We start from the raw sequence: 26,845 nt of genomic DNA, 5'->3' as shown, positions 1-26,845 counted from the left end.
ATGTGTTCCCACCTCTGCAAGTAGTGACTATGTGCCACTAAGGGCACACTAAAGGATTTTTAGTTTGTTGCCAGAGGATTTAAAAGGTATGCTGCACATGAAGGGCAAACCCGTGGGGCCAACAGCCTCAACCTCAAAAATGTCTGGGAGGCCTGTTGTGTGGGGCCAGACTTAGTCTATACATCAAGCCCCAAGCATCTCTCATAATAGGACAATTTCAGAGGGAATTACCAGACAGGAGCTTAAAGGCCTTAATAGTGCACTTTCCTTAAAAAGCTCTAGGGCAGGGTCTGCTTTTCATCAAGTAGGCAGGAGGCGTCAAAGGTATATTTATTAAGGAGGCTTGGACCTCCCCAGAGAAGCCTTTGAATGTCATCCATGCGTGGCAATGGAGCATCATTCTTGTTCCCATAGAGCACATTGGGTGTGTAGGCCCAAGAAAATGACTAATTTGACCTCATCCAGAGCAACTTGATTGTTTAGCACCAAGGAGAAGCATAAAGTGGGATGGCAGGTAAGATCTCACGACCAGGTCTTAAAGTGCGTGGGTGTCGCATTCAATTAACCAGCTTGCCCTGATCAACCTCAGGACAAGGCTGGCAGAGGAGAACATTCATTTACCAAGCGTAGCCAAACATTGACTCAGTCAGGAGGGGCATTTGATAAGGACTGTATGGGTTTACTCTGCTGGTGCATGTCTACACCAAACTTCCAGGGGTTAGGGTCTGGGTTAAGAAACATGGGGTTACCTGGGGCAGATCTATGGAGGGAGACTTGGTGATTTCCTTGGGGAGATAAATTGGGGCAGAGAATGATTTAACCCAAGTGCTCAAAAAAGTGTCAGTGAGGGACTCCATGAAAGGCAAATGTTCCTGCCTATTCACAGCGGCAAAAGTAGTTAGTCTGATACTGGTCCTGGGGGCAAGCCAACCCAGTATGGCGTGAGTTGTCCAACCCACTAGTATCCTGTAATTGAACATAACTGTCTTCACCATAGGCTGAAGCAAACGGTTCCACCCACACACTCCACTGTAGTCTCCATATGGCTGGCTCAGGTCAGAGCAAAAAAAATGATTATCAAAAGCTGTTCAGTAGTGGAATAGCGGTGGAGTCTGGCGTATTGGCTGTACCACCTCAGGCTCTAGGCACTGCCTTGGTCAAGCTAATGCTGGCTCAGTCTGATAACATAATGGTTGTGGGTATTCCTCCAACCCCAGTGTCAACATTTGAGGGGCAGAGCAGATTTCTACTCGGGCCTGAATCTGGCACAGACACCTGTACGAGAGACAAAGCAGGTTCAAGGAGCACAGACCGTGAATCTGCTGACTATAACCTGACTGGAGTTCCATCCGGATCCTTGGGGCCAAAAGCCACGGCAGAAGCAGTGACATGTGCGCAGCATGGCCTCTTATATGGCTTTGACCTGCCAGGACAGCGCCAATGGAACTCAGGATGCATTAGAGGCAAAAGTGGAATCAGCTGCTCAGTCGAGGAAGATCAGGATGCATGGTGACACCCTCATGCCTTCTCTGGAGAAGGAGTGGCAGGAAAGGGCAGAGTTCCTGCTTGAACTTATGATATGCAACTGGGAGCAACTTCAGGAGAGGGGTGGGTTCAGCAATCTCAGCTTGGAGCGGGACAGGCGTGAAGGTTTCAGTTGCATCACCACTACAGCGGTGTGTTCTCAGGTTACTTTTTGGTAACACTGGGCACAGTCATCTCAGAAGTTAGATTTCTGCAACGAACCCAAGCACCAGAAACATCTTGTGGGGTTATGGGTTTGAGATAGTCTCCACAAGGATTAAGGCCTGTGTTCTTTGAGGGCGAGATGATCCCTTGCAATACTAGAAAATCTGCAGAAAAACCTGAATAACTAAAGCAGGACCAGCGCTCAGGATCTTTTCTAAAAGCGTGGAAAGAAAGGAACTGACGCTAGCACGCATGGGTGGCTTATTTGCAGCGGTTTGTCACTTCCAGAGCAGAATGATGTCAAAGCAAAGTCACATGGCTCAATCTACCCGTGTGTAGCAGGACAGCTTTTACATTTTCTGAATACAGTCTGACACCTAGTGATATTCACAAGGTGAGGAATCTGAAGTTAATAGAATCCATAAGAATTTAGCCTTGGGATCCGGGGCAGGTGAACGATTTGACTGGAATCGGCACTGTTAAGTCCCACAATATTTAAAATCTAACAGTTATAACACTGCGGCTAAACTAAGAAAAAGGATGCCTGCAACAGGGGCATCCCCATTACCTAGTCCTTGGGGCAATAAACAATATACTAGCTATAGTAGTTCAAGGAAGATTTTTTTTTTTTTTAACATAAAAGTTAGATATGACCACATACAAGATTAAGGTGAAAGTACCCATAGAAAGCAACTGTTATTAAAAGGACTAATTGCACAAAAAAGATCACCCATAATACAAACATAACATGGTGCTTATGGGGTTACACAATCAACATAAACAAATATACAGTGTATACAAAATGGCAGAGGAATGGTCAACAATTGTACACTAAATTACAGGATCAATAATACAGTGACTGCCACCCTCTTTAATTGCCAAATGAAATGTAGATGGCGTTTCAACCTTATCACAGGCTGACAATGGACAATTCAAGCATGTAAAAAACAAAAAATACCATTGCCAGAGAAACCAGAGAATCATTTGCAAGTCCCCAAGTACTTAAAACTCTTGTGATGGAGTACCAACAAACTGCGCCCCTATACAAATACCAAGAACAAACTAGCTAGCAAAGGTAAACATCTAGGGCAGTTAAGTAACAAACTTACCTGAACAAGAATCATGTTCAATTTTCCAATATAAACTTTTTCCTTCTGGAATAGGAAAATAAAGTACTGCACATTATTCACCTGCGACACAACATTTATTACATTCTACACTTTAAAAACATTGAAGGAATACATATTTACCTCCACAGATGAGGCATCAGATGAGGTCTTAATTATCAATCCCACAACATACTTTTTTATTCCTACAAAAGAAAAAACAATTACCCATTATATGAATTAGGAAATTTTGAACAAATTTAGTCAACACACCTAAGTAATAAGTAAAAGTTGCTAGCCTGTAATCCTAGTTCTCCTTCAGGGGACATTTCATTGAGATAAGCACTTAACTGTCCCACTCATGTGGAATCCTTAATCACTTTGAAAAATGTAAGCCTTTAGAAAGAAGATTTTCCCTTTCAAACTGGAAACAAACTGACAGCCTCTTTAGGTTTAATGTTTCTTTATTGAGTTTAGTAGAAACAAAAAACAGCAATAGACAAATTTACGACCTGCCCTCCCACAGGGTGGGAAGAGCTATAAGAAAACAAGTTACTTACCTGTTACTTTGGTTCTCCAGTATTGGAAACTTTCAGAGATTCCCATGCTTGAATCATTCCCCTTCGTCGAGACGGGACTCCCCGGTATACATAAAATAGCAATAGAAACCATTACAAAAGAAGAAACCAGCCCTAGGCCCATTCTAGTTTTATAACAACCACCTCTGTTTGTAAAAGAGACGAAATAAATGAAACAACCAATCAGGTTAGCCTCACCCTGTAGAACCTTCCCGAGAACCTCCGATTTTAGCAGTCGTAGTGTAAAAGAAAAACAAGCTGCTGAAGGCTGAGCTTTCCCAGGGGAGGAGGGTGTTTCGCATGGGAATCTATGAAAGTTTCCAATACTGGGGAACCAAAGTAACAGGTAACTTGTTTTCTTACTCCAGTATTGGAACTTTCATAGATTCTCATGCTTGAATCAGAATAGCTAGCAGTTATGAGCACATTTTTTGAACTGTGATTCCTTATTCCATTAATATAAGTATTAACATCAAAGTCAGTGGAAAAATAAACATATTTATACACAAGGAAAACCAATGAAGACCCAAGTAAATAGATTTCAAAAATGTGCAAAGAGGAAAAGTAGAAAAAACGGAAGGAGGGTATAAAGGGAAAGCTCACCACTCCATGAAAGCGGTTCCTCAGGACTGCCTGGCCCACTGCGGTGTCACTCTGCATTGAAGAATCCAGACAGAAATGTCTTGTAAACGTACGAGTACTGCTACAGGTTGCTGCCCTGCAAATCTCCCGGATAGGAACTCTTGGAAAGTGGGCTGTCGAAGAAGAAATCGCCCTCGTGGTGTGAGCACGGACCAGACGCTCAAGGGGCTTGCCCGCTGCTCTGTGACAATACTGGATAGTGCTGGTAATCCAACAAGCAATTCCCTGCTTGGAAAGGGGAAAACCTTTACAAGGGGCGCTGAAAGATACAAATACTTGAGGAGCTTGCAGATAGAACTTTAAGCACCTCTGAATGTCCAGCGAGTGGAGTGCCTTTTCTGCCGGAGTAGAAGACAGAGGGAAAAAGGTTTTGAGTATGACCTGCTCATTCAAATGAAAGTCTGAAGGCACTTTCGGTATGAACTTTGGGTTAGTACGGAATATCACTGTCCCCTTTTTAAATTGGAGAAAAGGTTCCAGAATGGTGAGAGCCTGCAATTCACCTACTCTCCTAGCCGAAGTCAAGGCCAGCAGAAAAGCCACCTTCCAGGAAATGAATTTCAAATCCACCTGGTGAACAGATTCAAAGGGATGCTTCATGAGCTGGGTGAGAACCAAGTTAAGGTGCCAAAGAGGAGGCAGAGGCTTGACTGGAGGGAACTCTCTGAAAAGGCCCTTGAGAAACTGCTTAATTATCCTTGCCGACCAGAGGGAAGGACCAGAAGACGTGCGTCTGAAGCGAGAGATGGCGGAAAGATGAACTTTGATGGATGAGTGAGCCAGCCCTGGTTTTGCCAATGAAAGAATGTAAGAAAGAACTTCATGAGGTTCAGAAGAAAGAGGATTGATACCCTCTTGTTGGCACCAAATGCAGAAACACTTTAACTGGTATGTCTTGTTGGTACTTGAGGCTCGTGCCTGAGAAAGTACATCCCTACATTTTGCTGAAAGGGTCAAACCAAGAAATTCTCGGTGCTCAGGAGCCGTGCCAACGACTGCAGGGATCGAGGATCTGGGTGCCAGACCTGGCCCTGGGACATGGTCAGGAGTGAAGGAATCGGCTGCAACGGAATTGAAAGGTCCAGGGAGAGGAGATGCAGCTCTTAACCAAAACTGTCGAGGCCACGCAGGAGCTATCAAGATCTTGCAAGGTTCCGCCTTCAGCTTCCTGAGAAGCCTGGATATCAGCAGAATGGGGGGAAAAGCGTAAACAAATGCTCCTGACCAGGCCATAGATGGCGCATTCCCCAATGATCCCACATGGTGAAGCCTGCTTGTGTAAAATCGGCAAATTCTTGTTCTCCGGAGTGGCAAAGAAGTATATGAATTTTCTACCCCATAGGCGAAAAACCTGCTTGTGTGGACTGGTCCCGTTCCCATTCGTGGCTGGCTCATTTCAGTCTGCTCAGCGTGTCCGCCGTCACGTTGAGAACTAGTGGAAGGAGCTCAGCTTTGAGCGATATCCCCTGCTGGATAGCCCATACCCAAATCATCTGGGCTTCTTGTGATAACAGACGAGATCTGGTGCTGCTTTCCTGGTTAATGTAATGCATGGCCGTCGTATTGTCTGTACGTACTGGAACTGCAGACTGCTGTATCTGCGGAAGAAAAGCCTGCAAGGCCAGACGAATCGCTCTGAGATTCTGCAGATTGTTTCCTACATATTAATGTTGGGGTAGCCAACGGCCGATTACATGAAGGTCTGGTAAGACCGCTGCCCCGCCCTCCAGCGAGGCAGTTATTTTCTGAGGAGCTGGGGTGATCCTGAAGGATAGACCCTGAGAAATATTGTCCATCATGGACGCCGTGAAGATCTGGTCTTCGAAGGATCCGTCGACTTGGCGCCACTGCAAGTACAGCTCCTCCTGGAGAGGGCGCATCCGCAACCTGCAGTGAGGAATTAGAGGAATGCAGGAGGAAATGGACCCTAGGATGGACTTGTAGAGACAAACTGAAGGAGGGTCTCTAACAGCGGACATGCCATGGCCTTCAGCTTTTCTTGCCTCTCTGGGGTCGGAAAGGCTTTGTTGCGGGACGTGTCCAGAATGGCTCCCAGGAATCGAGCTGTTGTGGATGGACAGAAATTTTTGTGTCAAGTCAAACCGAGACACGTGAAAAAGTGTGAGCACGCCACAACAGATTCCTCTGCCTCGTGCCTTGTAGAAGCCTTTAGCAACCAGTCATCCAGGTAAGGGAAAACCTGAAGCTATTTTCGCAGCAAAGCTGCCACAGGAGCTAATACTTTTGCAAAGATCTGCGGAGCAGACCAGAGTCCAAAAGGCAGGACCTTGAACTGAAAGTGGCTCTTGGCTACTGTGATGCGCAGAAACCTCCTGTGGGCTGGGTGGATGGGTACATGAAAGTACGCAGCCTCTAGATCCAATGTGGCAATATAATCACCTGAGTTAAGACGAAGGATGTCCTGCAGAGAAACCATCTGAAACGATTGGTTGATGAGGTGTTGAGCTCCCTCAGATCTAGAATAGGGCGCCACTTTTCTAAGGTCTTCCGGACCAGGAAGAACCGTGAGTAGAAACCCGCTCCCCGCTGAGAGGAACCGGCTCTATCACTCCTTTGAGGAGCATTTGATGGACTTCCAACCGTAGAAGACGGAGATGTTTTGACAGAGTGGCGCGATGGGGCTTGGAGGGTGGTGCATTGACAAATTCCTGAGTATGGCCGCATTGAATGATCTTCAGCACCCAATGATCCAATGTTATTTGCTGCCAGTTGTGGAGGTAATTTGAAATTCTGCCCCCCAATGATGTTACAGGAGGAGAAGGGACAGTAGTAAGAGCCAGCAAGCCGCTATTGACCATTGGAGGAGTCCCTCCCCTGGCGTCCTGGTCTCCCTCCGATCTAGAGAAAGTATGATTGATTTTGCTACTGGTTATAATTCGGCAGATAAGATTGAGAGTTTGATCCATATGAGGAATACCGTTGTTGCTGGTATCCTCTGTACGTGGCATTACCTCTACCTCTGGCCCCACGAAGAGGACCTTGCGGTACTGCAGAGTCCCCAAGGATCATGCGGTTTCCGTGTCTTGGAGCGCATCATCGATATGTTTCCCCAAAGAGCGCCTCCCCATCAAAGGCAAGATCCAAGATCTTGTTTTGGATCCGAGGACGAAACCATGTAGCCCGCCGCCAGCCTTGACGACGGACAACAGCGGCCGCAAGGGAGCGGAACGCAGTCGTTGCAATGTCCACTGCACAGTCAATAACTTCAGCAGAGGTTCTCTTCCTCTTGAAGAATCCTCTTCGCTTGGTTTTTCGCATCTTCCGGCAATTGCTCCAGATGGGGGCATGGTCGCACCACATCTGGCAATCATAGCGAGTAAGTATCGCGAAGACATTCGCAGCCCTGACCAACAGGCTGGACATTAGGAAAAACCTCTTGCCGCGAAATCGAGGCGTCTGCCCTCTTTATCTAGAGGTGTCGTGAGGAGAGCAGAATGATTTCTGGACTTTCTTTGGCAGCCAGAGAGATGACAGACTCCGGTTTAGGCTGGCTGACAAAGCAGGCCGGGCTATCGTCTGGAGCCTTATATTTCTTCTCAAGGCGACTTGCTTCTGGTCACTACACACTGCTAACTCAGCGCCACTCCACGCAAGCCATCAGCTTGTGTGGTTGCTGTGTCAGGAATGTGGGCGTGTGAAAGTGATGGGCCCTTGAACGGCGCGGTCTGCTGGTGTGAGTGTTGTAATGTGATGGGTCCGCGGCTGGCGGTGTGAATGGTTTTGTATGTGTCACACGTATGAAACGTGTATGAATGGCCTGTAAGGAGGCTGGTGCCTTGTCGTTGCTTTACAGCTCACGAGCTGCGAGTCAATGGTTGTTTCTCGTCCGTTCAATTATTAACAGTGTATTTTATTTTTGTGAAAAAAACTAGCTAATACAATTGTATATACTGAACCATCATTCACCCTCGTGCCAAATCCAACCAGTATGTGTATGCTTGAGGATTAGATGGCTGTGCAGTAATATTTGTCTTTCTGAAGCAGGGTGTACCTTGTCCCTTTTTGTGAATGTTGCAATGTGTTTGTTTCGTGCCTGATGGTGTGAATGGTCGTGTGTATCACGTATGAAAGGTGTGTGAATGGCCTGTAAAGAGGTTGCTGCCTTGCTGTGGCTTTACAGCTCACGAGCTGCCAGTCACTGGTTCAGTTTTTTGTCCATTTAATTATTGACAGTGCATTTCATTTTTATGAAAGCTCGTTAATAAATTTTTATATACTGAACCATCACTCGCCCTTGTGCCAAATCCAACCAGTATGTGTGTGTTTGAGGAATAGATGGCTGTGCAGGAATCTTTGTCTTTTTAGTCTCTCTGCCAAGGTGTACATTCCATCTAAGAATAACCTACCAACTGTAGATATTGTAGTAAACCCATGGGAGTACATGGTGATGTCTCTTGTGAATCCCAACAAGTTATTTTATCCACAATGTCCCGCAAACCTCAAAATGTCAGTCACATTTTCCTTGCAATATTGTGCGAAAATGTTCACGCTGCAGAAATAAACCACAAATTATCTCAAAACGATCTGGTTTTGCTAGGGGGGGGTCACCTGGGTTTGTGGCCTTGAGCTCGGCACCCATCTAGGGAAACCTACCAAACCCACACATTTCTGAAAACTAGACACCCGGGGGCTTCCAGGGAGGTATGGCTTGCGTCGATCCCCCAACGTTTCCTTACCCATAATCCCCTGCAAACCTCAATTTTAGCTGAAAAAAATGACTTTTCACACATTTTTGTGTGGGAAAGTTGTGGCATCACCGGGCTCAACACATATCCCACCACCCAGTGTTCCCCCTGGTCTCCCGATACAAATGGTGCCTCACTTGTGTGGGAGGCCCAAGTACCCGTGACAGGCAAGGGCCCAAAAGGTAGTGAGGCAACATCAACATTGCCTATCTAAAAATGTTTTAGGCCCTTGCCTGTCGTGGGTACTTGGGCCTCCCACACAAGTGAGGCACCATTTTTATCGGGAGACCTGGGGGAACGCTGGGTGGTGGGAAAATTGGGTCAGCCTGGTGATGCCACAACTTTACCACACCAAAATGTGTGAAAAAAGTGATTTTTTCCAGCTAAAATTGAGGTTTGCAGGGGGATTCTGGGTAAGGAAACATGGATGGATCCATGTACGCCAAACCTCCCTGGAAGCCCCCGGGTGTCTAGTTTTCAGAAATGTGTGGGTTTGGTAGGTTTCCTTAGATGGCCGCCAAGCACGGGGCCAAAAACCCAGGTGACCCCCCTTGCAAAACCAGGTGGTTTTGAGATAGGCAATTTTGATGTCGCCTCACTACGTTTTGGGCCCTTGCCTGTCGCGGGTACTTGGGCCTCCCACACAAGTGAGGCACCATTTTTATCGGGAGACCTGGGGGAACGCTGAGTGGTGGGAAAATTTGGTCAGCCTGGTGATGCCACAACTTTCCCACCCCAAAATGTGTGAAAAAAGTGATTTTTTCCAGCTAAAATTGAGGTTTGTAGGGGATTCTGGGTAAGGAAACGTTGGGGGGATCGACACAAGCCATACCTCCCTGGAATCCCCCGGGTGTCTAGTTTTCAGAAATGTGTGGGAAAATACATTGGGCGGCAGAGGGTCCCCGATACCTTGGGATTCGTTTATAGCATTCCCCAGTCAACCTCTACGAGGGTAACCACTGCAGGGCGCTCGCAGGGATACAGTCCTCCATTGGATTCTGGCGGAGCCTCCCGTTGGCCCAGATAGGCCAGGTAGCTCTGGCAAAGAGGATACTGGTCCCGCGGCTTTTATATTATTTCACTAACCTCCCAGTAATCCCGCCTCGTTCCTTCTTCAAGGACTTGGACACACTCCTCAGTTCTTTAATATGGGGTAAGGGGCGGCATAGGATTGCGCTAGCAAAGCTGAAGTTACCCACGACACAAGGGGGTCATCATTTGAAGCCTACTTTCTAGCATCGCAACTCCAGTGGCTTTCATATTGGACGGCAGACAGATATACACTCGAAACAAGTACAGTCACGGGTCACATACCCATACCAGAGTTATGTCGCCTACTTATACCAGGATCCCGCCCTGCGCGTGCCTACCCCCTACAAGTAGACATAGCCCGGAGGTGCATTCAGCGTATACATCGCATGGCACCAGATTGCCCCCATACACACCATTACTACCACTAGTCGGCTGGCCCAGACATGGGGGGTCTTTACATCCGCCATGCTTCGGAAATGGACGTCCAGAGACATCGCCGAGGCGGAGACACTGTTTGAAGGAGGACAGCTCCGGCCGTACCGACAGCTTACGGACGACTAAGACCTACCCCCAGGACAGTTCCTGCTTCACCGCCAACTCCTCGGCTGCTACCGACCATACTCCGACCTCACATTAGGGGAACCTCCCACTCACCCAGTTCTCCACTCAATCTTACGAATGGGACCGGGTCGCCATCTCACCACATGGCTATACAAATCGATCAGAGAACTGACACCTACACTACTGGGATCTCTTCGGGCCCTCTGGGAGGAGGAAGTGGGGCGACCGTTTCATGATAGCGAGTGGGACAGAGCGATTGAGTTCCCCAAAAAAGTCTCCAGGAACGCTCGGTTTAAGAACATACAATTTCACATCCTACATAGGGCCTACCCAACGCCAGCGCGCCTTCAACGCTTCTACCCCGACACGACCTTCTGCCCTCGTTGTCAGGCGGGGCATGCAGCCTTTTCCCATATGTTCTAGACCTGCCCGGGCATTCAGGCCTATTGGTCATCTATCCACTCGACGCTCAGAGATCTCACCAGGCTGACCCATCTGACTACCTGGGAGGGTTGCGCACTCGGCATACTGGGACAGAGGAAACGACACAAAATACCAATGCGCTTTGTTTTCCTAGCCCACTTACTGGCCAAACGCTGTATAGCCATGCACTGGCGGGCCCCATCTGGTCCTCCAATCGCAGCATGGGCGGGGGCGGTTCTCAAATGGGCGGCGGCCGAGGAAGATGCAATCCGGGAGGAAGAAGTTAAAGGTATCCGTAAGGTCCCAATCTCCCTAGAATGGGCGCTCCTGCTGCACCAATTCAGACAGTCCCAGACCCCGGAGACCCCGGTCATCGACTTAAATACCCCCGGCACCACACAACCTCACACTGTACAGGCTCCCAGGATGGGAGGTTCCCCTCCACAACTTTCCGCGCTACCTTTAGACCCATCGGGTCCATCCTCCCCCAGAAGGAACGCTCAACAGCCCTCCACATCAGCCCGCACACCCACTCCCTCCTAGGCGAATAGTAGTTGCACGATTGAGTAGGCAATAACGGACTCACAGTCTACGCCTGACCCAAACACTAAGAACCCCATGGCACATCCCAGTTCAGTTCTCCCCCCAGTTTTTCTTCTTAACTGGCAAAGACCTGCTACAACAGACCGCATCCACACTGGCCAAGATGTAAACTTACTCTCTATATCAACGATGGTCTACTTTGCTACTTATAGATTAGTCATTTATGCAAAACATGATGAATGTACGTTTATATCCTCAAATGCCAATAAAAAGAATTTAAAAAAAAAACTTTAAAAATACCAAAATATTGCTTAAAAATCACTACTGTAACCAAAACGCTTTTACTCAATTGTTTACAGGATATGTCCCAGGACTGAATCCAGTCCTGTGGTTAGAAAAGTAATACTTAAAGTAACTAATTGCATTTAACTAGAAATTCCCATTGAGCTCAATGTATTCTTGGGTTTGAAATTGTGTTGCCTATTGCACTGTATCTATTGCATTCCAAAGTCTATTGCCTATTGAAAGTATTTAACTACGCATCCCATTCTGAGAAAGTATATATGGATACCTACTGTTGCTTCTAAAATGAAACTAGATATTTTGATACAAACACATTAGCCTAGAGATCAGTTCTTGAGTGTGTGAGACCATTTGCTTACTGACTGTACAACAAAAGCTTTACACTGTCCTCTGATACTCTCTAAAGTAGTAGCTTGGTCGAGCAGTTAGGCAGTAAGGTTATAAGGTTATATCTAACTTTAGCCTCTGCCAAACCTTTGGGGACTGTGGACTCTGCACACACTACCTATTTGGGAACAGTATATACAGAGCAGCCACTGATACACCATCCCATTCCCACCCTCCTCCCCAGTCTGTCTGATGGTGGGGCTGGAATGGCACCATGAAGCTTTTTGTGGTGCATGTCACCTGGGCATCCGAGAGATCCATCATATAAACAGGTTCTTCACCAGGCAGTCACAGATTATATTGGATTCAATACAGACTACACCCCCTCCCGCGTGTTATTGTGGGAGGCCCTTATACCCACTATACGTGGAGTTGATATTAGCTTTGTACCGGGGAGAAACGCCACCGCCTCACACAGATTGTCGACCTGGAGACTGGTCAACGAGTCCTTGAAGACTAGGTGAGGGAAGGTGGCAGAGAGCAGGCCTGATTCCGCGTCCTCTTCAACAGCAAATACATCAACTTCTCACGAATGAGGCCCAACAGGCATGGCAGGAAACCCAGTATATAATCTACCAATGGGGTGACTATTCGAGCAAGATATTACGCCACCTATGTCAGATAGCACAGTTGTAGACCTCAACAACAATACTGCAGGGGCAGACAGAACCTTATGCACAACCCCCCAACCCCCTCCCCTGTGCGGTAGCTGAGGCCTTTGCAACTTACTACTCGAACCTTTACAGGAAAAGGGAATCCCTGACCAAATTAGAGACTTCCTGAGAACATCCCACCAAAACCGGGTTTCGAACAGTGTAGGAACCAATTGGAAGCACCAATCACAATATAAAAACTCTAACGCCCTCCAAGGGCCCCTGGCTAAAATGGGTTCCCAAGCAAATTTTTAGTGCTACACATTCCCTAATTGGGTCCCCACCTTCTCAGAGCACTTAAGGAAACCCTTGAACAGATCCTTCTGCCAGACAAGCGGAACAAGCCCCCCCCCCCCTTCCATGAACATAGAAGCTAAGCTTTTGGGTAAGGTTCACACAAATAGCCTCCTCCCATATATAACAACTTGCTCATCCGGATCAAGCCGGCTTCATGCCGCAACAATCTACACATCATAATAGCAAGCGAGTCCACAATGCCATGGCACCAAAACTCGGGCGACCAGCGGCGCTCTTCCTTGCGGTCATTGACAAAGCTTTCGATTCTCTGGATTGGGAGTATTTATTCCTCCTACTACAAGCCCTTAACTTTGGCCCGCAATTCTTATTGTGTATTCGTCTTTTACACAAAACTTAGGTCTCAGTGAGAGTAGCAGGAGCAATGTCAGCAATGTCAGCTCAATTCTCAATCAGCAGGTGTACCAGGCAGGGGTGCCGACCATCTTTTTAGGTCTCGCCTGAGCCAGCGCATGCGCTGGGCTCGCGAGACATTGAGTGGAGTTTTAAAAAAGTGCTGCCACAGGCTTTTGGTGGCCTAGCGCTTGCGTTCACGCGAGCATGCGCGCAGCCGCCATCTGGCTTTCCGTAATGGCCCATTAAGCCTTACAGCGCGTGAATCCCCTCCCCTTCCTTCTCCCACACCCTCGTCAGCCCGAGCTTTTTTTTTTTGTAAGGACTTGTACCCTGTCTAACGTCACTACATCTTCCACGTGGAACACCTTCAGCTAGTCCTAGCTTTTTTGGACTGCACTTTGCAGGCTTTGACTTGTAGTGTTCTATCACCAGTTTCCGTTATGGGTTCAAAAAACACAGCGTTCAGTGCCGTTGGTCAAAAACACAAGGCTGGCTGATGTAGTCACTTGTGGCTTGACTCGTGAGACTAGTTGGCAACTCTAGATGTGGCGAGCGCGTGCTTGTTTTTACTTGAAATGGGCAACAGCTTATCCGCTGTGCGCAGGTCTATAAACCACCAAACTTCCCCATATGCCACTGCATCCTGCGCGCACATACGCATTCACCAAGTGCCCGTAAAATAACGCCAAGTCCACCTCGCAGATTCTTAGACAGTCTTACAATGATCAGCATCAGCGGTCTGAGACCCCTTTGGCTCCATATGAGGCACCTCTCTGAGGGAGCTAGCCTAGATCTGGGGTCCTAGCACAGGGGCCGATGCCGCTTGCAAGCGGAGACTTCAAGCAAACACGCGCAGACCAGGGTCTCCCATTCACAGTTATGGCAAGCCCTTTGACACATGTGGGGCACATTCTGCAACTGAGGGCGCCTCATACTGATGGCACCTCAAACACCGCCATGCCCCCAAGACACCACATACTCTCCGGATTCGACACTCTCCTCTCCCTCTTTCAGGTAGTTCCTGTACCCCAGCCATCACTATCTGCTGAACTGTGAAGCCTACCCTCTCTGTCCCTATCTTTAACCATCTCGGTTATTTTGATGGATTATGCAACCCCCCCACCCCCGTTCCTTCACCCGCTCCACTACCCAGGCATACCCATCCCTGCCCCTGACTTCCTATCACTCTGTCCACTCCCTTTACCTTCCTCCCTTCTCCATCCCTCTGTCACCCCGTCACTCTACCTCATTTATTCACCACATTACCCTTCATTTCCAACCATCAACTCTTGCCTTCCATGTCTTCCTCTAACCACTCTGTATTAGCGCAACAATCTTTCCCTCTTTCCTCCATTGCTCCTTCCTCTTCTACCCGTCCCATCTTTTTCTGTTCATCCCGTGCTGTTCTCTCTATCCCTCCTCCCAACCCACCCTTCTTACTCTCCTCCATCCCTAGCCTGCTTATGCTTGCCTCCCTCACCCGTATCTCCCCCCCACAATTTCTCACAGCCATACCATGTCTCTGCATTACCTCTATACCCTTCGTCCCTTACCACTGAGGGAACCGTGGACAGGCCGCAGGCTCGAGGCGCAATCTTAAATTCTGTCAAGGACTGGAACATAGCACCGGTGCCAAGGGAAAAGAATCTCGTACAGAAGCGTAGCAAATAGGTCTCGCTTTTGTGACCTTATAGGTTTTTAGCCATGCAGCACATTACCCTGGGTGCTGTGCCAACCTAACAAAAGACAAATTTAGTTTATTACTTTACTACACATTTAGCATGTATTCCGCATGGTTAATAAGGGAAGCTTTAGAACACAATTCCAATACATCATGAAGCCCCATAAACCACGCTTAGCCTATTGCAACTGCAAAAACCACTTCAATTTGCCCAGCACATTACCATTCCATTTGTGTGGCATGGGTGCTTTATGAGCAAGTATCTAGGTATGCAGTTCTTGTCGCCGCTTTACACAACCATGCTCACACAATTACAAGCATTTGCAATGCAATAGGTCTCGCATTTTAGCGAGTTTGAGCTATTGACATTGTAAATGACAATCCATTTTATTTATGTTTTGGTTTTAAAACCTAAATAAAAGGCATGGTCATTTATAATGCCAATAGCTTAAACTTGTGTAAATGCGAGACCTATTGCATTGCAAATGCTAGTTGCACTTGCAATAGAACCACTTTCAGCAAGGGTGAGGAGAGACTCCCTGGTGTGCTGATTTAACTGGTCTGTGGGGCATCGAAGAGGATCGCATTATACGCAGACAATGTCCTGTTCTCTCTCACTGACCCCGGGTTGACAGGTCAGCGGATACTGCAAATACTTAACAGTATTTGGGAAAATATCCAGACTCTGTACTAACCAGACTAAATCAGTACTGATTCCAGTGTGTGGGGCCCAGGGAGAGGCACATGGGCATCCCAGTTAAAACATACATCGGGGGCTTCCAATACCTGGGCATATTCATTTCACAAAATAAACACTTTCCTTATCCCTGTATGGTAGGTCAGCCATCTTCAAGATGGTCTCATTACTACAGATATAATCGACTCCAGAATTTCCCCTATAATATTCTGCAATCCTGGTTCAACCAGGTCAAAACTACCCTTAATAACTTCCTGTGGGGAAGTCAGGGTCGCTCTATGGACATGCACGCAGTCCACCTATTGGGTCGGGATAGCTGAGACTTTATGTAAACAAATGGTGGTATAGCCCCCAAACAGATCCCGCATTCTCTATGGAAAGACGCACAATAGAGAATTAAATAATGCTCGACTTATTATATAGTCAGACCCAACTACAAAGGTAGTCACCAATTATGGAGACGGTCTGGCGGATGGGCTGGGAGGGACGACAAACACAGATGACCCCATTGTAGCAAGAAATCTATGTCCAACAGGTAGCGGCACGATCTGAGTTCCGCGCTTGGGACCTCATCCACACTCCACAGCCACACACTGATGTAATGAAGGGCACTGTACTCAAATCGTTCCAACAACTACAGGAGGAATTCAAACTTAATCGTAGTCCGTTTTCTAAAGACCTTCAATTTTGGCATGCATTGACACCATACATCAAAACACTTAGACCTTCAGGAATTCCACCCACTTGAAGGACAACTACTAACATGCGACTTAGGAGCTCACAAGACCTGACAAATGTATCAAAACCATTACCCATAACTGTACCACACTGGGGGGGGGGGGGGGGGGGGAGATACGGAAAACCTGGGAGGGAGACATTACAGTTCTCTCAGCTGATGACTGGACAGAGGCACTGGCAAGTCCTCGGGTGCTGCCATTGCAACCAGCTACCGCTTGATCAAGTTTAAGTACATTCTTCGGGCCTACTATACCAGGTCTCCTCTCAGGTGTATGGGGGTGATATCATCCCCCACATGCCTCAGATGGAATAGGGAGTCTGGTACATTTCTTCATACTGTGTGGAGCTGCAATGACCTCCAGCCCTTCTGGCGTGGGATAATGGCTTGCTTTCCTGGCAACTCCCGTTTGATCCCAAATTAGTGCGTTTTTCATAGCACAAATGAGATCGGAGGAAATCGATCTAAATAGCACCTTACATTCCTGGGGCTTACACTAGCCAAGTGAGATATCTCAGTGGAAGGGGTCCACTCCACCATCAGAAGGCACCCTTGGGTCTTATTCTAGGGCACAAGAGAACTCCCTCTTTATTAGGGGAGTTAGTTATTTTTGGGCCTTGCCCTCAAAATGGGGGTTTTGTAAAAACCAGCCTTGCTGTCCCACTGGTCTACTTGTGCAGTTTGGGAAACACCCATCTTCGCACCAGACATGAGCAGAGATAGTTTGCTATTGCAGCGCATGCTGCACATTTCAATGACAATTCTGCTGCCTTTGCCCGGGACCATCCAGACCATGACAAGTTGTTCAAAATCCGGCCTGTCATTGAAATTTCGTCTGCTAGGTTTCCAGAGGTTTTGCCTTCTGAAAAGAATATAGCCATCGAGGAGTCCTTGATCTGGTCTAAGGGTGACTGCTGTTAGAGCAGAACATTTGAAGCAAACAAGCTGTACCTGCTGTGTGAGCTCAACTGGCTATGTGTACAGCTTGAGAGTGTATACAGGAAGGACTTCACTCTGAACCCTGTGGGTTGATATTCCCACGCTAGGGGTCACAGGAAAGCTTTATGGAAGCTTGTCTAGCCACTCCTTCGCAAAGGTTATAACCTTTATGTGGACAATTTCTATACAGGAGCTGTTCAGTGATCTCTACAAAGCTGGTACTGTAGCCTAAGGTACAATTAGTTGTCACATTAAAGGATTCCCACAGGAGCTGGGTTGCAAGAAGCTCAAGAAATCCCAGAGGTCTGCATTGCATTCCAACAAACTACTTGCAATCAAGTTCTCAGATAGACGTGATGTATACGTGCTCACTACCATTCATGAGGAGCTCACGGTTTGGGGTCGGATGACCGAAGTCCACAAGCCCACCTGTTTACTTGATTACAAGTAGTACATGGGTGGAGTGGACGAGAACAACCAGGTTCTTCAGCCATACAGTGAGTCATTAAACTCGCACTTGGTATGAGAAACTTAACCCAGCCGATCCAGATTGCAATATACAATGCGTATGTTTATCATCAGACAACCACAAGAAGACCGTCTTTACTTGACTTTCAGTTGTCTGTGATTGAAAGTCACACTGCTACAGAAGTAGCAGCCTCCACTTCATGCGTTCTGGAAGACGTGGCAAGGCTGCAGGAATGACCCTCCTGATAATATTCCTTCAACACCCAAAAAGAAGCAACCATGTTGTAGTTGTGTGCTCGAAAAAGAAAGGCATTGGAGTCATGTTGGTTTCCAGTGCTCATCTGAGTCAGCTTGTGTTTTCCTACTTGCTTCATGTTGCATCATACTAAAGAAAAGTACTGGGAAAGTGACTGAGCTTTAAACATTCAAATTGTGAAAGGATACCTATTGTCTGTGGGGAACTACTTCGCAAGGCAAGCAGCCGCAGCTTTTTAATTCCTCAACTTCAGGAAATCATGGACCTCAGCACCTTTATCTGCTCTCAGAACGTGGTAGGTGTTCTGTTCGGCGATTGACAAGTGCATTGTAGTACCCACACTGCACATAGTGGTAGAGAGAACTTGTCACGTTGTTACAGAGTACCCCGTTTGGCAAGATGTTAAAGGCATGACTGGACTTTAACGTGCTTGTTAGGGAACGTGTGTATACTACGCAAGGACCACCCTGATTTACTCCAGTTCTTGTTGGCAGAGTATTAAGTCAAACAAATATCCAATGGGACTTCATCACCAACATTTCTACTTGCTTTGAAAGAGTGCAAACTCAATTAGTAACTTGTATCATAACCATGTTATTGAAAAGGGGTACAGGACACAATATCTGGAATGATTGTCACATTTTGAAAAAAAGATGTGAAAACCATCATACAAGATACTGTGCCCTGTACCCTTTAGTCAATTACATTGGGTATGATGCAAGTTAGGAATCGAGTTATCACGTGGTCAAAGTAAGTGTCGGTGAAGAAGTCCCACAGGAAATTTGTTTGGCTTATTACTTTAGTGGAACTTAGACAATAATCCCGAGCATGTCTGCCTTATTTTCAAAGGTAGATATGCTCACTCAGTTCCAAGGAAGGTCTTTGAAGCATACTCCGACAACCCCCTTAACTTACATACACAAACTGAAAGGAGTTGGATTTAGAACAGAGTGCATTGATGGCGTATGACAAACGTTTTCTTGAGCTTCAAGTAGCTAGGGACGGAAGGCATTACTATAGGTTCCCTTGACAATTATACAGGATAAGTCAAGACTCTGATGAGGACAGACCTGAACGAGTAAGAAAAACTTACGGTAAGGGTGCTTTACCAGGAATATTACACAGGTAGAGGGCAGATAGTAAAGATAGTACAGATACACGTCATGACTTCATCTTCACCTATGGATTCAAACCCATTGGTGCCACACACATTGAATTACTGTAGTACAATGCTTTACCTGTTTGCCATGTTCATCCTCCGTCAAACTTGGATGATATTCGGTTTGCTGTATGGGAAGTGCACTACAGTCACAGCACTGCAAAGAACGGTGAATGGAACATATGCTACATTGTCACGGACTACCAGTGTTTCATATGCTACCGTTATTCATCATTTTGGATGTTCTCTTTAGAAAACTCTGGAGAATTTCTAGCATGATTGCGTTATTTTCAAAGGTAGATTATGCTTGCTCAGTTCGAGGAATGGCTTTGCGGCATACTCGGACACCCCCAAACAAACATCCACAAACTGGAAGGAGTTAGATTTAGCACAGCTAAAGGAACATGAAAGACATGTTTTCCTGAGCCTCATGTGAGGCGGTCATGGGATCCATTAGTAAAGGTTTACTAGGCATGCGTTCAGTAATGCTCAGAAAGGAGGCGACTAATGGACAAGTGGTAAAATGTAGTTAAACTCATTACGTCCTGTGGCATATGAATGTGACGGACCATTGCATTGTGGCGCATGTTGATGTGAGAGCAAGCGCTCGGTTTGTTTGGGCCCACTGCCAGTGGTATGAAAGTCTAGTATGTGCTGCGTGAATGGACCATAAAGCTGTTGTAGTCATGAAGTGGCTTTATGGCTCACCTTCAGAAGGCTTGGTTTCAATATTTAGATACCGTGAATATTTGTGCTTTGAAGCCAGCGTTTCTGGTGGTGCTAAAACCAACCAGTGTATGTGGTGGATTAACTTTAAGAAATGAGAACCAGATTAATAATTGTGCCAGTAAGATGGCCTTTAGTAAGAAATTATTTGTCAATATGGGTACCTGGGTTCCCTGCAAACCACAAATTTACCTAAAATTAAATCTCACCTTTAAGTGACCGAAAGTTCTGGTATCCACCCAGCCTTCCCCAAAGTCTCCCGATAACAATTTAACCTCACTTGTGTGGGTGGACCAAGTGCCTGCGACAGGGAAGGACCCAAAAAGTATTGGAGACATCAAAATTATCTATAACAAGACCAGGTTTTGTGAGGTAGTCGCCTGTGTTTTTGGTCCGGGCTCTGAAACAATCTAGGGAAACCTACCAAATCCAGACATTTCTGAAAACTAGACACCAGGGTGAGTCCACAGAGGTGTGGCTTTAGTGAATCCCTAAAGATTTTACCCAGGATCCCTTGCAAACCTCAAATTTAGCACAAAAAAGCCCACATTCCTCACATTTGTGAGGTAAAGTTGTGACCTCACCAGGCTGAGAAAAATGTCCTAACACACAGCATTCTACCAGGTTTCCAAGGTAAAATGCTACCTCACATGTGAGTGTGTGTGGGTGGGACAAGAACCCACGACAGGGAAAATCATCTACCATAAAAACGACATTGTTTTACAAACAGGGAACCTACATTTTTGGTCCCCGGGTGAGTCCAGGGAGGTGTGGCTTGGCATGAATCTCCCGTTTTCCTGACCAGAATCCTCTGCAAACCTCAAAGTATGGACAGAAATAAAAAAACATTTTGCTTACAGTTCTGAGTGGGTTCACCACGCAGGCACAAACTTCCTACCACCAAGCATTCCCCTCGGTCTTACCACACTTGTGTGGATCAGCCACATACCTGTGACAGAGAAGGGCCAAAAATGTGCAGAGATTGAGGGGATATCACAGCGAGTTAAAAAGCACCATTATTTTCTAAAATTGTTTCAGCCTACTGATCTGGGCAAACACACACACAAGAGGTATCACTTTACTCGATAGACCACGGGGAACCCTGAGTGGTAGGAAGTGTGTGCCGTGTGGTGATGCAACACAGAATTGCAAGGAAAATTTGTTTTGCGAGCTGAATTTGAGGTTTCCAGGGGATTCTGGGTAGGAAAACATTACGGGATCCACACAAATCACCTACATGGACTCCCCCAGGAGTCTAGTTTTAAGAAATGTATGGGTTTTCCCTAGATGTCCGCCGAGCCCGGGACCAAAAACGCGGGTGGACTCCCGCCCCTCCCCCCCTTGCAAAACCAAATAATGTTATAATAAGATCTATTTTGGCCCTTCCCTGTTGAGTACTTGGCCCACCCACAGAAAAGAGGTACCATTTGTAATTGGTGGAATGCTTGGTGGTGGGAAATGTGCCGGCGCATTTTTTCCAGCACTCTACACAGGGCTCATGCTTTTACGAGCTCATTCTCCTCCCACATGCCCTCATGCCCAGATAAGCACCTCCCAAATCACTGCTTTTCCCTTTGTTGCTGCTTCGTTTCCCTCCAGTCTCTGGTTGCTCCCTTGCATCTCCCAGTGACTGCCCCTTTCACAAATCAGTCCCTCCCCGACCCAGTCACTGCTTTAAACCCCCACTGTAGTCTGCTTTGTTCTAGTGAGTGGTGTTCTGCCTTTTAATGTACTGTTATTGTATAAAAGTAGTGCTGGTTGGAGCATTTGTGCACTGCTATTACTTGGCACATGTACAGTCTATCTTTGGTGCTTGTGGGTACCACGTGTGTGCTTATACCATATGTAGTCGTTAAGCAATGGTGTTTACAGCTGGAAAAATCAGACCTCAAGTGTATCATGTATGCATTATCACAGGGCATGTTAGAGCTTCAAAAGTGCCAGTGTCTTCTGCTGTAATTGCATAGCCACATTTTTTTCTGTGCAAAATGACTGAACTGTTCGCGTCACAACTTCTAGCTTCTCATTTCATAGGACTCCATTTCTTAAAATTTCTCCCATCAGGACCCTTTTACTTTTCCGCATGGACCTTTGAAGTGCTTCCGTGCGCCATTGTCACTCAACTTCAATTCCCTTCAAAGGAGCCAGGCTGAGCCTTATGTCACCAAGATCTGCCTGCCCCTCCGTGTCCATGGCAAAAGTAGAAATTTTAATGTGGTTGCCGATGCAATGCATTTCCTCATGCCCTCTACTGTAAACCTGGCTAACATGGACTTAGTGTTTTTTTAATGCACCTTTATATAGCGCCCACACCACCCAAAGGTATTGAAGCGCTTTAGGTTAGCACCAGTTCCTTTACACAAGGACACAGTAATTTTCGCAGGCATGTGAAGATTAAGTGATTTGCCCAGAATCAAAAATGTCAAGCGGACGCTGAAACTCAAACCCAGTTTACAAGCTCCAAAGTCAGCAGCTGGAGCACTTATGCCACATTCTCACGAGGAGGTCAGTCTCCCTGGACTTGGCCTCAGTTACCTAATTTAGGATTATGGCAGAAATCACTCAATCTCCCCATGGCAGCCGGCATTTGCTGTTGGTTGCCCGTCAACCTCACAACCATTGCCAGATAATGAGAGGTAGATTGTAGTTATATGACCTGAAGGCCCAATTGCCTTTTGACCAACAGAACTAGGGTCTTAATACGCACCCTTTGGGGGTAACCATTTTATGCTGCTAATCCAATTAGTATTTTTTATAACACCTGTTGTGTGCTACATGCGCAAACTCAGTTGTATGAAGTTTGTAAAATACATCCACCTACTAAATTTGCAAAGATCCTGTGTACTTAATTTAATAGCAAATGTTCATCCTCTAAAATACTAATGTACTGCCATGTCTAGAAATTATGTCATTGTAACCTTAGATCAAGTTAATTCAGTAGCAATTAGTCGTGAGAGGGGAAAAAATAAACCCTCACCCCATCATGGCTTTTGAAATCTTAATCTTTTTGATACTATATTCATATTGGTGTTCAAAAGTGCCTCTAAGCATTTTGGGTAATTAGTACCCTTCACCAGGATGTCCATTTTAAGCACAACTTGTGACATTGATAATTGTGTCTACGACCTGAAATGCCTACATAGCATTATAGAAACAAGCATTTACAATGCAATAAGTCTCGCAATTGCGCGTTTTTGAGCTATCGGCATTGTAAATGGGGATGCCTTTCATAAACAATTAAAAGGCATTGTAATTTACATTACCAATAGTTCATTATTACATTTTTTTTTAAGACAAAGTGCAGTGTCCTAAAGCACGTGCCGCACTCAGTATTAAAATTTTGAAAATTAACAGAGCACGGTGTCCCCGACACGTGTGCCGCGCTCAAAAGCAAGGTTTTAAAAATCTAATTTAAACTGAGCATGATGTCCCTAAAGCGGGCGTCGTGCTCAGCATCCAAATACAAAAAAAGCAGCCGCCATTGTCCCCATCAGTGTTAATATAGTGCTCACCCACTTATAACGCAGACCGTGAAACAAGCCAAGTAAAAGGTCCAGTCGTTACGAGCGGTAACAAATGCAGACAAGGCAGTTCCAAGAGGGACTAACAAGCGCATTTACGAATCAGAAGCCAGCATTTAAGAAGGACAATGACACAAGCCAATGACAAATATGTGGGGAGCATTGGTGGAGTTTCAACTGCATGCTCTATTATAGTATGCCTCGCAGAGCACGCATGCACGCTACGCTGCCGCTAGGCTCGACCTAAAAACTGACCACAAGATGAAAACAAGTACTTAAGATTAATATTAGGACCAAGCAGTCAAATTAAGTTTTAACATGTGACATTGTTGAATTAACTATTTGTACAATTTAGAACGCAAAGAGCACACTAAGTGAAAAAATCGTAAGGCTTAGAATACCTTCACACTGGTTCCTCGGAAGGATCTTCCATCTGGTTTTTATCACGTTTTCCAATATTTGCAACCCGTAATACTGAAAATATAAATTGCAAATTCTATAATTTTACATTAGTTATAAATGAGCATTTTATGGTTGTTATTCTTCATGTTTAAGGATGTATACAGAACGGTTTTAAAAATCAATGTTTAATTTATTTACGAGGTATTCATAAAAGACATGCAACTTAATTGGTTACAGACTATGCCTAATGCCTGGGCTGGTTAGCTAAAATACAGTTCATGTTGATGTCCATTAGACCAAAACCCTATTGCTGAACATTCTCAAAACAGCAAGACAAATTATACACATCTCTGCAACCATACAATTTACAGATAAGGTAGCAGACAGTATGATCAAGAAACAAATAAAATGGTTAAACTGGACTAAGTTTTAGGGATCTGTTAAAATCTCTAGAAATAAAAGCACGATAATCAGTTACAAGTTAACTAATTTTAGAAAAGCTACACGCACAATAAATTGGCTGTACTTCTAATCTGGGCTTCATGTGAAAAATGACTGAGTATTAATGATAAAATATTAGGGTGGAACCTGCCACAACATTACAACTTGTTTAGAGGTGAAGCCCTTCGATTTGGAAATCAAAACTTGCAGGAACCTTTTGAAGTAGGATCTCAAAGTTGTTAAGTCATGAAGGTATTTAACAACACAGTATTACTCCATATTAGGTCAAATATTTTCAAAAGCTCACAAAACAATCCCATGTAAATTATAGCACACAATTCGTTAGAAAAAATTATTAAACCAATTACTTTACAAAGACAAGATTGACACTGCACCAGAGTAAAGCAACTTTGAGGGAACCGGACGACCGCACAGAAGGGATTTACATTTTCCAAGTTAACTACACTGAAATACCGGTTTATACTGAATTACCGGCTTACACGACATCTTGAATTCTATGGTATATACAGATAAAATGACGACAACATGAACGCAATCATCAATACACTGCGTCTCCTTCGCTGTTTTTAATATCGGTTTGAACTTTCAAAAATATCGTCAGCTGATACAAACTTCCATTAAGCCCTGAAGAAGTCCCATGAGGGATGAAACGCGTTGGCAAGCAATTTTGTTGTGCATTTTAAGGAATGAAGTGTTTGAATAAAAGGATTATATTTGCTACAATCAAGAAACACGACCATCTGTTTTCATTTGGGAAGCTACCTATTTATACGTTTCGTTGTTTGAATATGATGCACTAGCACAACCATACATAAAGTACTTGTTCAACTACGGTGCAGGGTCAATCTTGTGTCTTTGATAGTGGTGGTTCTAAACCACTCTTGGGATGTATGTGGGTCACATCCTAGACCCGATGCACCAAGATTTAGTGAAGATAGGCCTTTACAAGTAGTAACGTTTGGTGCTGGATTTTTAAAGCTTTGACCCCTTTCTTTATTTGTACAATTACTTTACACGGATTGTTCAAGGAATAGGATGCAGAGACTAGACAGCAAACACTTTCAAATACTGCAATGCTTCTACCCCAAATCAGTCTTATTTGTCCAAGTACGCATTAAGGCGCGCACACAACGCGATACCTGTGTTTCAACCACAGCACGTCAGAGTCCCTACCAAAATGTTCCCATTTATTTTTATTGGAACAGACGTGGGCTGCTGGTCACCTCACCCAGTACTCAAACTCCTCTCCTGACCAGTGTCATCTCAAAACATTTCTGAGTAGAGACTAAAGGACACCTGCGAAGGGAGTGGGCAAAGTGGGGCGAGGAAAGTAGCACCAGGAACTAGTCACAAGGCTACAAGAAGGCCGAACATTGTCTAAGAGGAGAGTACAGTGCCTTCTAGTTTAAGTTCATTACCATTTTAAAAATTTGTTAGGAGAGAAATTCTGTAGAACCAGCAATGCAAGCAGCATATTTTGCACAGTCTAAAGCTGTATACATATACTTTCATTGAGGCTGTACATAGTGATGAATGAAAAGAGGCGGGTTTGACGGATGTCCCAAGGAAAGGGACCGAATTAATTGGTTGTACGCAAGTACGCATAGGAAGGTGCATGCATCTGACCCCTTACGAGGATTGCCACAGCACCTCGCAGAAATGCCCTTTCACTCATGCTGATCGCGCTGGCAATTGAACCGTTTGACTGTATGCTATGTCTGGAGAGCCACAGCAGGGGGGATTCTGCTACACGACGGGGCGCATATGGTCTCACTATATGCGGATGATATGCTGGTTTTACTATGAGGTGCCCGAACAGGCGGCCCATGGTGTGTTGTCTTGTTCGACTACTTTGGATGAACCTCGGTCTGAAATCCTGCGTTTTATCAGCATCGGAGAGCGCACAGGGCCCCTGGAATCGGTGAATTGGACTGGAATCCAATAGGGGCCTGAATTCAAGTATTTTGGAGTTAAGGTATACCACGCAGACATCGCAGAGGCTAATCTTAGCGGGGTAATGTGGGCCCTTCGGAGTAGCATAGCCTGTAGGCAAACATTAGAGTTCCCTGTTATCGCTCAAATTGCGCCGACTGAAATGGTGATATTGCCCAGAGTCCTATACATTTCATGGACCTCCCAATCTGTATACAGACAGCGTAGTTGGAATACCCTAATGTCTTGCTTCCGAAATTCGTCAAAGATGGGCAGAGCACTAGTGTTGCTCTGCACACCCCAGAGGCCATCAAATTAGGCAGGCCTAGGAGTCCTTGACTATAAAAGTAGACTATTATCTTGGCGCGCAACTGCAATGATTAGCTTGCTGGGGGAACTCAACCAGCCACTTATGGGAGATTTTGGGTCCCCCACACAGAGGGAGTATTGTTGGCCATGATTCTAGGGTGAAGCTCACAACAAACCTACGCATTGCGCTCCATTGCTGGGGAGTCACTGGTTGTAGTTTAAGGCCCCCCCTTCCCTAATGTCCCCCGCGACGCAGCAGGTGGGTTTGCCAACTGCTAGGGCA

The 26,845-nt window shown here is 45.8% G+C and overlaps 1 protein-coding gene across 1 annotated transcript in view; it reads right to left on the bottom strand.

The window, feature by feature from the left end:
• The window catches only part of XPO1 (exportin 1), a 908,600-nt gene that overhangs the window by 651,278 nt on the left and 230,477 nt on the right, over positions 1-26,845 (bottom strand). The window contains exons 4-6 of the mRNA XM_085612347.1: positions 23,859-23,931; positions 2,940-3,001; positions 2,799-2,843 (exon numbers count right to left, since the gene is read on the bottom strand). Of these exons, the coding sequence (XP_085468473.1) occupies positions 2,799-2,843; positions 2,940-3,001; positions 23,859-23,931 (180 nt within the window). The remainder of the gene's footprint in view (positions 1-2,798; positions 2,844-2,939; positions 3,002-23,858; positions 23,932-26,845) is intronic.

This window comes from Triturus cristatus, chromosome 6 (assembly GCF_964204655.1).
Source record: "Triturus cristatus chromosome 6, aTriCri1.1, whole genome shotgun sequence".
NCBI classification, from domain to species: Eukaryota; Metazoa; Chordata; class Amphibia; order Caudata; family Salamandridae; genus Triturus; species Triturus cristatus.
This window is presented reverse-complemented; position numbering and strand designations above follow the sequence as displayed.